Raw genomic sequence first — 14,647 nt, forward strand, 5'->3', positions numbered from 1 at the left:
TGAGGAGTAGGGGCTACCTCTGACATGGACTCTGGTGCCCATTTGTTGATAATTTTCCCCTGGTGGGGCGACTTTGTCAGACCACAGAGGAAGGGGATACTGGCAGTCCAGATGAAACTTGATAGGCTCATGCTGGATAATAGGGGAGGAGGGGTCGCCTTTCTGAGGATTAAAGGACTGGAGCGGTTATGAGGGAGGAAGGGTGGGGCCGGGAGGTGATGAGGGATGGGGCTGCAATTGGGATATAAAGCAAACAAATAAAAATTAAAATAAAAAGGACAAAAGATAGCACAAAGATGAACATAAAGCTAGCAGATAGTTATAAATTAAATGTAATTTTGTGCCTTTTGTTAAAGAAATTATCCATTCTTTATTTCTATTTTACTTTTAAAATATTTTCATTTATATACAAGGATTATAAATATATACAGGTTTTCCTTATTGTATTTTAAATTTTAATGTAGAATTTATAGTTCTGTAGACATAAATTTATGCTGTCTATGTTTTGCCCTATTTGCGCTTTCTCATTTATTTTCAACATTCTTCCTTATCTAATTATGTGTTATGTATAGATCCATTTACAGGGCTGGGCATGGTGGTAGCTTTTGGAGGTTGAGTCAGAAGGAACATGAGTTTGAGGCAACTGACAAACAACAGTAACAGAGACCTCCAAATAATATATAGTATACATAGTATGTAGATATATATGAAAAGTATATTTTTATAAAGATTTGTTACTTAAACTCTGGGTCACAATAAAAGTGCTTATTCTTAACTTTCACTGCTTACTCAACACCTTATAGACAAAACATTAAATCAATTGGTGCAGAGAAAATTCAAGTTCCTAAAGATTGCAGAATGTTTCACAGTGTGATGCTTCTACAGTTTAATTAGTTTCCTAATGATACACATTATCTCTTTTTTGTCTTTGCTCTTCTGAACAGTGCAGCAATGAAAAACCTTTTGCCTATACCACTATCAGCTAATGTTTAGCCTGATTAATTAATTAATCTGATTAATACACTTATGCTAATATGGTACAGGAAACTTAATCTTTAAAGGTTTCAATTTAACCCAGTTGTGATTTTTTCCTTCTCTTTTCCTGCTTCTCAGTAGTTTCTTAAATTTGAGAACCATAATATTTCTATAGCTTTGCATATGTCCAGTTTATGTTTCCTGTGATGTCTGCACTGGAATGGTCCTTCAGTCCACTGCTTGAATAGCTGCTTGGCATCTTGGATTAGTTAGCACAGAGCTGTACATAAATGAAGCCTTGCTGGTTTCACTCTGCCACCAATCATTCTTTGCTCAGTTTACATATGTACAGGCACATCACTGATATGTTAGTCAATGTGACTTTTCTTTGGCAATTTAAAATTTTGTTTGTTTGTTTTAAAATAATTGTTTTTATTAAATTTTATTATTCAGATTACATCCTGATTGTTATCCCCTCACTTGTATCTTCCTGTTTCCCCCTCCCTCCCTCTTTCACCCTATTCACCTCTCCTAGACCTGTGACAAAAGGAGACCTCCTCCCCCACCATATGATCACAGCCTCTCAGGTCTCATGTGGATAGTTTGCTTCCCCTTCCCCTGAGTGCCACCAGACCTCCCCACTAAGGGGAAGTGGTCAAATAGGGGTCACCAGAGTTCATGTCAGAGTCAGTTCCCACTCCCCACAAAACTGTGGGGAATGCACTGTCCATTGGCTAGATCTGAATAGGGCGTCTAGGTTTACTGCATGCATTATTCTTGGTACAGCAGTTTGTGCAAGCCCCCCTGAGTCCAGATCCACCAGCCTTGATGGTCTTCTTGTAGGGTTCCTGGACCATCTGGGTCCTTCTTTCTCACCATCCTCCCATACCACTCTCACCTGGAGTCCCAGTAGCAGGTCCCAGGATCTTTCCCAATCCCCTGCTGAGTGAAGACCCTCAGGGAATATCCATGTTGGGCGAGTATCTAATTATAAGTGAGTATATACCATGTGTATCTTTCTGGGTCTGGGTTACCTCACTCAAGATGATCATTTCTAGTTCCATCCTAGTTTGCCTGAAAATTTCAAGATGTTCTTGTTTTTAATAACTGTTTAAAATAACTGTTAAAATAACTGTTTTTAATAGTATTCCATTGTGTAAATGTAGCAGAGTTTCTTTATCCATTCTTCAGTTCAGGGACATCTAGGTTGTTTCCAGATTCTGGCTATTACTAGTAAGGCTGGTTTAAAAATAGTTGAGCAAATGTCCTTGGTGTATGGTGCAGCATCTTTTGGGTATATGCCTAGGAGTGGTATAGCTGAGTCTTGGGGTAGAACTAGTCCCAATTTTCTGAGAAAGCCCCAGATTGATTTCCAAAGTGGTTGTACAAGTTTGCACTCCCACCAGCAATGGAGGAGTGTTCCCCTTTCTCCACATCCTCACCAGCATGTGCTGCCACTTGAGTTTTTGATTTTATCTATTCTAATGGGTATAAGATGGAATATGAGTCATTTGGATTTGCATTTCTCTGATGACTAAGGATGTTGAGCATTTCTTTAAGTGTTTCTCAGCCATTCAATATTCTGTTGAGAATTCTCTGTTTAGCTCTGAACCCCATTTAAAATTTTTTTATTATGTTTCTTTTTTAACATATACATTTATATTATTACACATGAGTAAAATAAACTTCATACAACAGGAAGAGCCACAAGACAATTAGGAATTAGATAAATGTTATATTCATAGTGATTTGGCTATTTGCATTTGGCAAACTTGAAGTAAATACTTTTCTATCTTGTTCGGTCTAAATTTCTGAATATAAAAATTTCTATCATATTCATCTCTATTAAATTAGAATATGTTTCTTGATCTAAAAATATCTTAACCTATAACCAGCTAAGCTTAATTTTAAGACTAAAGTATCTGGTCTTCAACCCCATCAGAGACTTGAGAAGGAATAAAACATAAATACCTGAGTGAACCTAGAGTGCAGGTTAGCATCTTCCAAAATGAAAAAAATGATTGAGATAATTTACTGCCTGAACAGTCACCCAACACTCTCTATAATGTTGGGGCATCATTTTTGGCCTTGTCACCCAATATATCTGACAGACATATTTGTGAGGCAGGAACTATTGAGGACTTGCTTAACCTGTCTTGGCAGAGTTAGGCCATTGACTCTGCCTGCATCTAAACTTGCCCATTTTTAGGCAGAATTTTTCCATTGGTATAGAATTCAAATCTAAGCTTATTCTTCACACACATTATCTATATCTATATCTAATTTATATCTATATTATCTATCTATATCATATATCTATCATCTATCTATATCTATCTAATTTATATCTATCATCTATCTATCTATCATCTATATCTATCTAATTTATATCTTCTATCTATCTATCTATCTATCTATCTATCTATGTATCTATCTCTACTCTAATATGAGGTATTATACCCATCCAACTCAATTATAATACAAGGTTTACTTCCAATATCTTGAAAGTGATGCTGCAGCCTATTTAGGATAATTAAGTAATACAAGCTGGCTGTTAGATGAATAAATCATGGTCATGTCAAATGCTACTCTAATTTAATCACAGGAATATATATCCTAGATATGATTGTATATGTATATAAGATAAAATAGTAAATAAGGTCTTCAAAAGCCTCTGAGACTTACAAAATATGGCATTTAAAGATTTTTTTTTATTATTCTAAAGGTTCTTTCACAACAAGGCAAGTTAACTCCTGATAATACCCAGCCTACCTCAAATAAGATGATGAGCATCAAAGAACATCCTTATGGAGTTAGCTTCAAATGCGGCCAACTAGCCACTGGGCTAAATGAGCCCAATTTCTTAATTGGGTTATTTGGTTTGGTGGTGTTTAATTTCTTGAGTTATTTACATATTTCGGATATTAACCCTTTGTCAGATGTTGGGTTGGTGAAAATCTTTTCCCAGTCTGTAGGCTGTCACTTTGTTCTGTTGACAGTGTCCTCTGTCTTATAGAACCTTCTCAACCTCATGAGGTCACATTTATTAATTGTTTGACCTTAGACCTGGGCTGTTGATGCTCTGTTCAGGAAGTTGTCTTCTGTGCCAGTGAATTCAAGACTCTTCCCTACTTTTTCCTCTAACAGATTTAGTGTATCTAGTTTTAGGTTGAGGTCTTTAATCCACTTGCATGGTGATAAATATGGATCTACTCGCATTTTTATACATGTAGACATCCAGTGAGACCAATATCATTTGTTGACGATGCTATCCTTTTCCATTCTATAGATTTGGCTTCTTTGTCAAAAATCAACTGGTTTTTAAACTACTTGTTATGATGTATATTAGGATACTCTCCATGATTTTTGTTCTCTAGACTTGCTTAAATTTTAGAACTTGCAGTGTATACTTTATATGACATTTTGGAAACTTCTGATAATTACTTACTTGCTTTTCAAATAGGTTCTACCTTTGCTTAGGAATATAGTTGCAGATAGATCAGCTTCATATTGCCATGGTATTAGCATACATGTAACTTCACCAGGTCAACTATTGGCACATAGTGGGAAAAGTTAGCAAGGTAGTTTTGTCAAGTAGTGTAAGATACTCCTGGGTTTTCTAAAGTCACTTCCTTTGCATAGGCCAGCCTTCTTTGCTAAATGAGGCTCAACATCATCGACTTAAAAAAAAAGAATTATATTTGTTAATAATTTTAAAGTAACATTTTTGAGACAAGGACTTACTATAGAACCCAAACATGAGCTCATGAGTCTTTTTGTCTCCTTCTGAGATATTGGATGTATGGATGTGCTACAACATACCAGACTGCAAAGTAACTTCTTTTGTATTAATCAAAGAAGTCCATCTAATTATCTGTCTGCATAAATATTATGTAGATGAAAAGGTGTATAATGTAATATGCAATATTGTGTAGAGTTATAAGAGGTTATATAGTGAGTTCTTAAGTATATACAAATTACATTTCTCAGATCAAAGGTCATTCCCTCTCATGATTCTCTTTTATCATGTGATAATCTTTATAAACTTTTGGATAAATCTGCTAAAGGTAATAAATAATTCTTTGGGACAGTAAGGCTTTTTCTGTGGACTTTGAGTAACTCTGAATAAAAACAAGCCATCAGCTAAAATGGATAACCTTGGAATATCCAAAGAACTACTGGCCCTTTATTGTAACCAGAAATCTAGTAATACTAAAAATATTTGAAAATGGCAATTTGAATAACTTAGATTCAATTTCTAGATGTTTCTGGTTTGTAATGTTAAGATTTACTAGTTCAATACTTAGGTGAATGTTGAAAAGCAGTACAGGAAAATGTCCATCACTTATTACATAAAATTTACATGGTTCTATGTTGAAAGGGTAAAGCTTATCTTTAATAATTGTCATCATCTTTTAGTGGATTCATTAATAGAAATAAAGGATTAATCTTTAAAATATATAGAAAGATAGAGCACAGACATTATATGTAGTATTATATTTTTAAATTTTTATTATAAAAGATTCCAACCATGTATAAAACTAACAGAATAGTCTGATAAGTCATGCATTTTCTCAGTGATTAATAATCATCATCACCCAGAGGTGATCTTTACTAACCATACTATTATGTTCATATTCTTATTCTTCATTCTTTCATTCACGTTCATGTTAATCTATCTGTATTTCTGAATCTATCTCAAAGCTTAATGACATTATTTTGATAAATGTAGCAATGACATTTAAAGGGAAAGTGTTAAAATCAAATTGCTAACAAAAATGTACATTATTCCAATTTTCTAATAAATACCAAAATAATTTTTATATTTTACTTATTGAAACAAATCAAACACAGCTTAAATTATTGATATATATTTGTACTTTAAATGTTTTCTTTTATCTTTTTTAGTCTTTATATAATTTGTATATTAATAATCAGTTCATTTATCCTCTAGAGTTTGGTTATATATTTTGATATATTACTCCATTCCCTGTATTTACCATGAATACTGAGTGGACATAAAGAGTTTGGTTGGGTTGTGTTTCAAGTCTTTCCCTTGGTGTCTGTTTCCTATGGATGGGAACACAGTGGTTGATGTTCTTTGTGAAAACAACAGACTGGTATTTTCAGCCCAGAACCATGAACCAAAAGTTTCAGAATTGTGACACTCAAGTAACTATTTCTAATTTGATATTAGCATGACTATTAGTACTAAGATAAATTCATTTTACTCATATTTTCCTCACTTGTGTAACTCAGGATTCATAGTAGCAAAAATATCAATTAACACAATTTTATAAAATTAAATAAATTTGACTTTGTTCCTTTTGCGTATTCTTAGTCACTTTTCTTTTGCAATAAAGAGGCATTAGTGACCAAAGAAATTTAGAGTAAAAAAAAAAGAGTTTATTTGGGCTTGTTTACAGTTCCACAGAGTTAGATCATCATGGCAGAGAGTATAGCAACAGACAGACACTGACCTGGAGCAGTAGCTGACAACCTCCTTTTAATTCACAAGTATGAAAGATACACACACACACACACACACACACACACACACACACACACACATAGACACACACACACACACACACACACACACACACACACACACATGCTCACACACACACAGGGGGGGAGCATGAGAGAGCTAGTCAAAGCTAGCGAGAGTAAGACAGAGAGAAAAGAGACAGGAGAGAAGATGGAGACAGAACAGAGAGAGAATAAGAAAGAGGACAGAGGGATGGAGAGATAGCTCAGAAGTTAAGGGCACTACTGTTCTTCCAGAGATACTGAGTTCAATTCCCAGCAACCACATGGTGGATCATAACCATCTATAATGTGATCTGGTGCCCTCTTCTGGCCTGCAGGTGTACATTCAGGCAGAACACTGTATACATAATAATAAATAAATCTTAAAGAAAAAAAAAGAAAGATGAGAGAGAGGAAAGAGAAGAGAGAGGGGAAAGATGAAAGAGAAGACAGAGAAAATAGAGGAGAAAGAAAGACAGAGAGAAATTAACTGGGAATGTTATGGGGTTTTGAAACCTCAAAACTCACCCCCATTGGCACCTCCACCAACTGGGGACCAATGATTCAAATATATTAGCCTATAGCAGTCCAGTGGTGGCACTCTCCCCCATCAATCACTAATTAAGAAAATTCCCTACAGACTTGCCTACAGCCCAATCTTATGGAGGCATTTTCTTACTTGATGTTCCTTTCTATAAGTTTATTTTATCTTGTGTCAAGTTGACATAAAACTAGTCAACACACATGGGTTTAAGGATATGCATTTAGAATGCAATTAAGGATTATACCAGTTTAGTAAAGTGGCATTATAAGATTCTTCTCTTAGATCATGACCTCACTAGCCCTGGATAGTTAGCTGGGTTTCTAGTACTAAGCATGATTTTTCTCTTATTGAGCAAATCTTAAGTTCAATTAGTTCATTAGATATAAATCCAATTAGTTACCATTAGATATAAATGCCACTATTGAACATTGAGGAATATCTTGCCATGATAGTAATTGTGGTTTATAGGTGTCATAGGTGGACAGGACTATTGATTTCTTTCCTCTCTTGCCAACTTGCATTGCACCTTCTGGTAGTAAGACTGTTATTCCTTAGGAGGAGTCTCGTGTGCCAGATCTAGCTTAGATCTGCTGAATCTTGTGTCCAAGGTATATAGGGCCTTTAGCAATAGGTAATCCACTAACAGATATGAGAAAAAAATTTGAGTAGTTGATCAGTAAAGTTCAAGAACTTCCCAAATTAATATAGATTATTGTAGTGTTCTTGATTGTCTCTCAGAAGTTGAAAGTAAGTCCTTACTGTGAAATCCTTTATTTTGTATGCTTAATAAAAATGTTACCTAAGAGAGTAAAAAGAAATCTGAGCAATATGTGGAAAGATCAGACCTGAAGCTACGGAAATTTGATTTGATTCTGGGTATTCAATAAAGAAATAAGGCTTGGAGGATTATCTCCAATTAGGACACATAGACAATGAAACTACTCAAAAACTGTTAAAGAAGGATAAGAAAATTCCTTTCTTCCCATAAGCCTAATACAAAGAACCTTTGAACAAATACATTGTAAACCTATAACTTACCCAAACATTGAGGTATTTTCATGTACTGCAATTTCTGAGATGTTCAGAAGCCAGCGATAGACTGAATGAATTTCTTCATGCTATTGAAGAAAAAGAAAGAGCAGCTTCTCTTAAATGCTGGGAAGAATTTACAGTCATTACTCGATCAGAACATATTTTTAACTGGGACACAGAAGGATCATTCTGGACTTTTTGTTTGTATGCGAGCGTGTATGTGTGTGCATAAAACACTTAACTGTTTTTTGTTTTGTCTTGTTTTTTAATACTCAAAAGAACTAAAGAAAAAAAACACAAGTTGATGAGATTCTGCCATCGTGAATACTTTTTCTGAAACCATAATCTTTCCAGTTAAGCAGGGTCTATAATTTATTTTTATTTATTTATTTTTTTTCTTGTGTGCCACATGGCATTTATTGATAGTTTTAAAAGCAACTACATCAGGATTTGTGTATTATTATGTAAATACAGTAGTTTATGAAATTTTGTCCACACCAACCCTCCCTTCAGAAAATGGAATTAGACAAAGTAGTAGTATGATTTAATGACAAGACTTAAGTGTGGTGGCACGTGCCATTGACGCCAGCACTATAGAAGCAGATGGATCTCTGATTTAGAGGTCAGCTTGGTCTATGAGCAAGTCTAGGTCTGCTAGGGCATATAAAGGTTTCTCTGGTGGACCATTGCTTTGTAGAAAATTGAAATCTGTACTAAAAGGTTATGATTCATGGAATTTGTTTGCTGTGGAGATGGAATCATGGTTAGAGATGTTGGCAATTTAAGACCTGCTGACATAAGCAAGTGAGCAAACTTTGCTAATATCAATTAATGACCTGCATGCTTTTTCTTTACTCGGACTCATTTCTTACTAGTAGGATCATTCTTTTCAGTATTTGGTTTTGGTTCAATGAGCCAGAAAAGTAACTCTGTAGTATCAGAATGCCATACAACTGTATATTTACTTTATTGTAAATAATGGTGAACAGTGGTCAGTAAATAGTTTTATATTAAAAAAAAAGTTGAATTTTGTTGTCTGCATTGATCACTGAGTGGTTTTATATCATCCTGATAGATGAAACAGAGGCAAAATGAAAATATCAAGCTGTGTAAGAATACTGTATGTTATACAGTTACCATTTAGAAATAAAATTTTATTTTCATGTTGTAGTTGAGCATGTATACATTTATAGCTTATATAGTATTTTTAATATTTAGATAATCTCTTTGGGTTTTAAAAAATTGCCTGTAATGTAATGTAATTGTCAGCTATTTCTGAAATAAGAGATATGATCAATTACATTATTTGAGTTTTCAAAATACAATAATGTGAAAAGAGGATTTTCACAGAGTAATACTGCAGCTGTTTTATGGAGCAACCTTGGATAAAAAGATCTTATGAAAGAATATATGGAATAAGTATCAAACAAAAGGACATTCCTTGGTAAATGCTTTCTAAAGAGGCTCCATTGATTGCCTTACCAGGTACGAAAGCTTTCATAATTCTGCTAATGAATCATTTTTTGCATATACTGTTCATTTGCTAAATAGAGTTTGTTACAAGTCTATTAATTTTAACAAAATATCAAGAGTTAAGTGTAAAAGTTAAGGTTTATTGCAAAGAATATTATAAAAGTAGTTCAACTATTAAAGGAGTAAGTTCTTTCATTAATTTGTGAGTCAGTTTCATCTATTGTATTGTTTTAACAGCTTATGCTGTGCATCATGCCATTAATTAATTTCAGTTATTTTGCTTTTGTGTGCCTGGAGTCTACAGGGAACACTAACAAGGGCAGAACAGCTAGAGAATAGTAGAGGATTGGGTAGAAAATTTGGGCTGAGGGAACTCAAGCACTGTCACATTGTGAGTGAATGAAAGTTGCCAAAGAGATTTGAACAAGAGATGAGTATCATCTGATTTATGTGTTAGAATGCTTTCCACTGTCTTCAACAAGTGAGTGTAAATGTTGTTTTTATACCCCCAGATGAGGGGATGAGATGAGAGTCATATCCAAGCTTTACTAATACATGGCTTAGGCTAAGCCCAGAGCATTTCTATATAAATATCTCTAGACCTAGGCCTGGAAGCTTCTAGCCTCTTCAATATAATCTTCCAAAAGCCCAAACCATAAAGGCTTCAGCTTAGTCATGTAGGCAAGGCTGAAATGAGCAAGTAAACTTCCTGGAGACAGCCCGCCATTTTGCATGGCCTATGATGAATGTTTCCTTGAAGGCATGGACCCAAGATTGCTTCTTGGTGCTGATATACCTTTACATGTTTGTCTCATGTATCTGGCATGGTGTAGTTGAGCATGAGGGGATCTTCACTGTTTATGCTCTGACGTGATTGCTTCACTCTGTTGGGCAAATTTCCTGTAGATCAATATGAAGATGTACTTGCATGAAATAATGCTTTTTAGATGAATTGACAATTTCATAATTCCTGATAATTATTTTATAGAATTCCTTATTTGGTTTAAGTAATTTTTTTTGGCAGTTCTTAACTTTATTTGACACTCAGCAGGTTAGTTCTCCTCCACATTGACCGTCTGTAGATTCTTGAATGTGGTAACAGGCACGTAAGTTACCAATGTGTAGAGCTTGTTGGGGGAGTCCTCACCTTCATTATGCTTTCTGGACAAACGCACTCGGATGCGATATGGAACATTCCTTATTCCTTTGGCCCAGACAGCTTTGTTGAGCCTGGTGTCTATGCGCACATCTGGAATCCCCATCTCCTTCATGGCAAGTTTCCGAATTTCTTTGAGTGCCCGAGGAGCACGCTTCTTGAAGCCCACTCCATGGATGCGCTTGTGAATGTTGATGGTGTATTCTCGGGTCACCACCTCGTTGATGGCGGAACGGTTCTTCTTCTTCTCGCCACCCTTCTTTGCGGGAGCCATTCTGTCGGGCTAAAGCTGGAAAGGACCGGCACGGGGGATTGTGGGAAGGAAAAAAAGCCTGGTTTAAGTAATTTTAAGTCTCCTTCAGGACAGCAAAAACTGCTAGGAGCTCTGTGAACTTTCATACGTCAAGCACATAATTTGTACCAGGAAGAAGAATAGGCTTGGGAAAGGTTTATGATCTAGGTAAACATTCACTTTAGGTTAGGAGATGAGATCATCTGGTCTTGATATGCACCATAATAAGATGAACTGTGAACAGGGAATAAATAATTAACCAATCTACCTATAAAAATTTTAAAAATAAGACATATGTTAGATGACCTGTTTTTTGGTAAAATACAGATTGTAACCTAACCAGGTAACATAGGAAAAACCTTATTACTGTATGCTTGCCCTGCTTAACCTTGTTAACCTGTGACATAAAAAACTATTGTTTTGAGCTTTTGATGACCTCATGTATAGCTACAAAACATTATATATTAGTCTTAATGGAAAGACATATAAACAATAATCCTGCTGTAACTTCTTAGACCTTGTTAACTTTAAACCCTGTTAACCTATGACATGAAAAAACTGTTGTTCTGAACTTACAATCAACTTGTGGAATGAAGACATAGATAAGAAATGTTGTTTGGTATGAGTTTTAACAGAGTAACATGTAATCAATAACTCTGCTGTAACTCTCTCTGTGCAATGACTTCATCTGCTTCTGTGATAAGTGCTTCTATAGCTATGAGGTAATTTTTCTTTTTAGGCAAAGAATTTTTCCTTAAAAAGTATACAAATCTTAGGACAAAAATGAACATTGTTGTTTGGAGCTGGGGCTTCTGTTCCATTCACCACCCACCAAATATGTGTCTGTCTGCCTGCCTGATTGTCTGTAAGTACGTACGTACGTATGTATGTATGTATGTATGTATGTATGTATGTATGTTTGAAGTTGTTGGAGCTTGCCTTGCTTCATCCACCTAATGTGTGAATGTGTATATGTCTTCATGTCTGATTGTCCTTATGTGTGTATGAGCTGATTCAGTGAAAGCAGCAGCAGCAGCAGTTGCTGCATTATCATCATCATCATCATCATCATCATCATCATCATCTGGCCAGGAACCGCCCAATTCCTAACTACCCTTTTCCCTCAGGGCATCCTAGATGTTTTGCAGTCCAGGTGAAAAAAGCTAGCAGACATCCTCTGGTGGAACCAACAGCAGAACCACAGGTTTAAGCACCCCTGCTAGCAGCACCTCACCCCAGGGCCCATGGAGGTGATGCTGGATAAAATTAATGCCACCATCACAGACAAGCTTGTGGAAACTTGCTGGTTGGAGCCTGCTTGCTTCCTCCACTGAGTGAGTGTGTGTGTGTATGAATTCTTATTTTCTTTTTCTACTGCCTAGCCACCATCAGCAGCAGCACACTTTCCTCTCAGCTCTGGCTACCAGAGCCGACAGCTTTGGCTCCCTCCCTTCCCACTTTGATTGCCTGCTGTAATCAGCATAGGCCCCAAGATGCTAGAGCCACCAACTCCATCTGTTAAGGAGTTAACAGAAAGTTCAGTTTCTCAGCAGAAGCTACCAGCTTCTGGCCCAGAGCCACAACCAGCATATATGATAGCTAGAAGCTATCAGCTTGGCTATTTAAGAGCTAAGGAGAGCTTCAGAGTGTTGTACCCCAACCTCACCCCCACTGGCAGTTTTGGAGGTATGAAGAAGTAATTTACTTGATAATATGTTGCTAAGGATAAGCTTAATTGATTGGTATGCTGGTCAGCTTTTGATCAACTTTAAACAAACTTATCATCAAGGAAGAGATTACATTATTGAAAAACATCCTTCCATCAAATTGACGTGTATCCAAGATTATGTGACATTTTATTAATGATTGATATCGGAGTCTCCACAGCACTGTTGGGAGTGTCATATCTGGGCAGGTGGTTCTGGAAGGTATAAGAAAGGTAGCTGAACAAAGGCCCAAAGATCCAGTAAGCAGTATTCCTCCATGGAGGAGTCAATACAGGAGCACAAAGCCTTGTGAAAATTTCCCCATCTATGTTGTGTGTGAACTGGTGTGTCCATTATGTAGGTCCTGATCAGCAACTACATTGTTAAGACTTCATGTGTACTAACTCTGTCATGTTAAAACTGCACTGTCTCACAGCAGGAGTCTTGCCTTCTGTCTCTTACACTGTTTCCCCACATGCTCTTCTATGATATTCCCTGAGCCTTCTCTGTAGAGCTTGTGTTGTAGATGTACCACTTGAGCCTGAGTAGCACACAGTTACCTATTCTATGTATTTCTATAGTTGTAGACCTCTGTAGCAGTGTCTGTCTATTATAAAAAGAAGCTTCTTCAGGTAAGACCTTCATTTTGTGTGGGTATATGGGTATTTAGAATATAATTACAAATCATACTGGCTTAGGACCCCTCCAGGGTCCGTGACTTCTTCAACCATGGGTAGTTGGCTGAGCTTATGTTAGCAGACATGAATTATTTCCTAGTGAATGGGCCTTGAGCTCAATTAGATAGATGCTTGTTACTCCCAAGATAAAACTGCTATTATTTTTGTCATTGAGGATAAAGCTAGGCTAGTCATTGTTGTATAAAGGCTTTAGAGCTGAGTAGGCCTACTGATTACTTTTCTTACTTGGCAGCTTGCTTATGTTACTATGAGAGGTAGTCCACAGGAAGGACAGTTACAGATCAGTTTCAGTTTGAATCATCTAAGTCCTGTGTTGGAAGTGTGTGGTGCTTATCTCTGAGATCTGGGAGGCAACTAAGGGCAGTAACAATCACCTGTGTTGCTTGTGAAGTTTCTTGGGCTCCCTTGACCAACAACCCAGGAGAGGTTTCTTATGCCTGACGCTGGGGTTTTTGTTAATCTATCTATCTATCTATCTATCTATATAGTCTTAGGAGAAGTATTATCACACCATGTGGCATAAATCTACTTAAATTATATATATATCCAAATAAATAGTATTTCTGCTCTCATGAAACACCCCGCGCGCGCGCGCGCGCGCGCGCACACACACACACACACACACACACACACACACACTTTTCTGTTGTGATAAAATGTCATGACCAGAAGTAAATTATAGAAGGGAAGAGCATTTTGCCTTATGAACCCAGAAGGATAAGAATTCGTTATGGCAGCAGTGAGGTCACAATCTTTCAATGACTGTCCTCTGTGTTGTGCTTTTTTTCAGCAAGGCTAAGCCACCTTCCCATACAGTGCTACTAACTGGGGACCAGATGTTCAAATTCTTAAATTCATGAGAGGAAAATTTTTATTCAAATTCCATAATATACATACACATTATATAAACACATATACATACATACATATGTATGTTTAGCTTTAGTTCTCAGATAATAAAGCATAGTTGATATTAATAGAATTATTACCAGTGGTATATTTGTATTTCAGTAAGAACTATATCATAGGATTGCATATTATATATTCTAATACTGTAAACATTTGTCCACATAATTTAGCAAAAGATCTATTAATAAAATAGCATATGCAAATGCATTTTATCTTGTACATATATGTCAAGTTTCATGATTCCACTAAGCACAAGAATAACTTTGGGGAGATATTCTTTCTGCACTTACAAGATTTTAAAAAAATTTTCTTAATATTTATACAATAATA

At 36.1% G+C, this 14,647-nt stretch overlaps 1 protein-coding gene and 1 long non-coding RNA gene across 2 annotated transcripts in view; one reads left to right on the forward strand and one right to left on the reverse strand.

Moving 5' to 3' along the window:
* The window catches only part of LOC311596169, a 156,825-nt gene that overhangs the window by 31,958 nt on the left and 110,220 nt on the right, over positions 1 to 14,647 (forward strand). The window lies entirely within an intron of this gene.
* LOC311595927 (large ribosomal subunit protein eL31-like) lies at positions 10,574 to 11,032 on the reverse strand. The gene has a single exon (XM_084779034.1). The coding sequence runs from the start codon at positions 10,984 to 10,986 to the stop codon at positions 10,609 to 10,611; it is 378 nt and encodes a 125-aa protein (XP_084635160.1). The 5' UTR covers positions 10,987 to 11,032; the 3' UTR covers positions 10,574 to 10,608.

This window comes from Acomys minous (assembly GCF_964271855.1).
Source record: "Acomys minous genome assembly, chromosome: 4".
NCBI lineage: Eukaryota > Metazoa > Chordata > Mammalia > Rodentia > Muridae > Acomys > Acomys minous.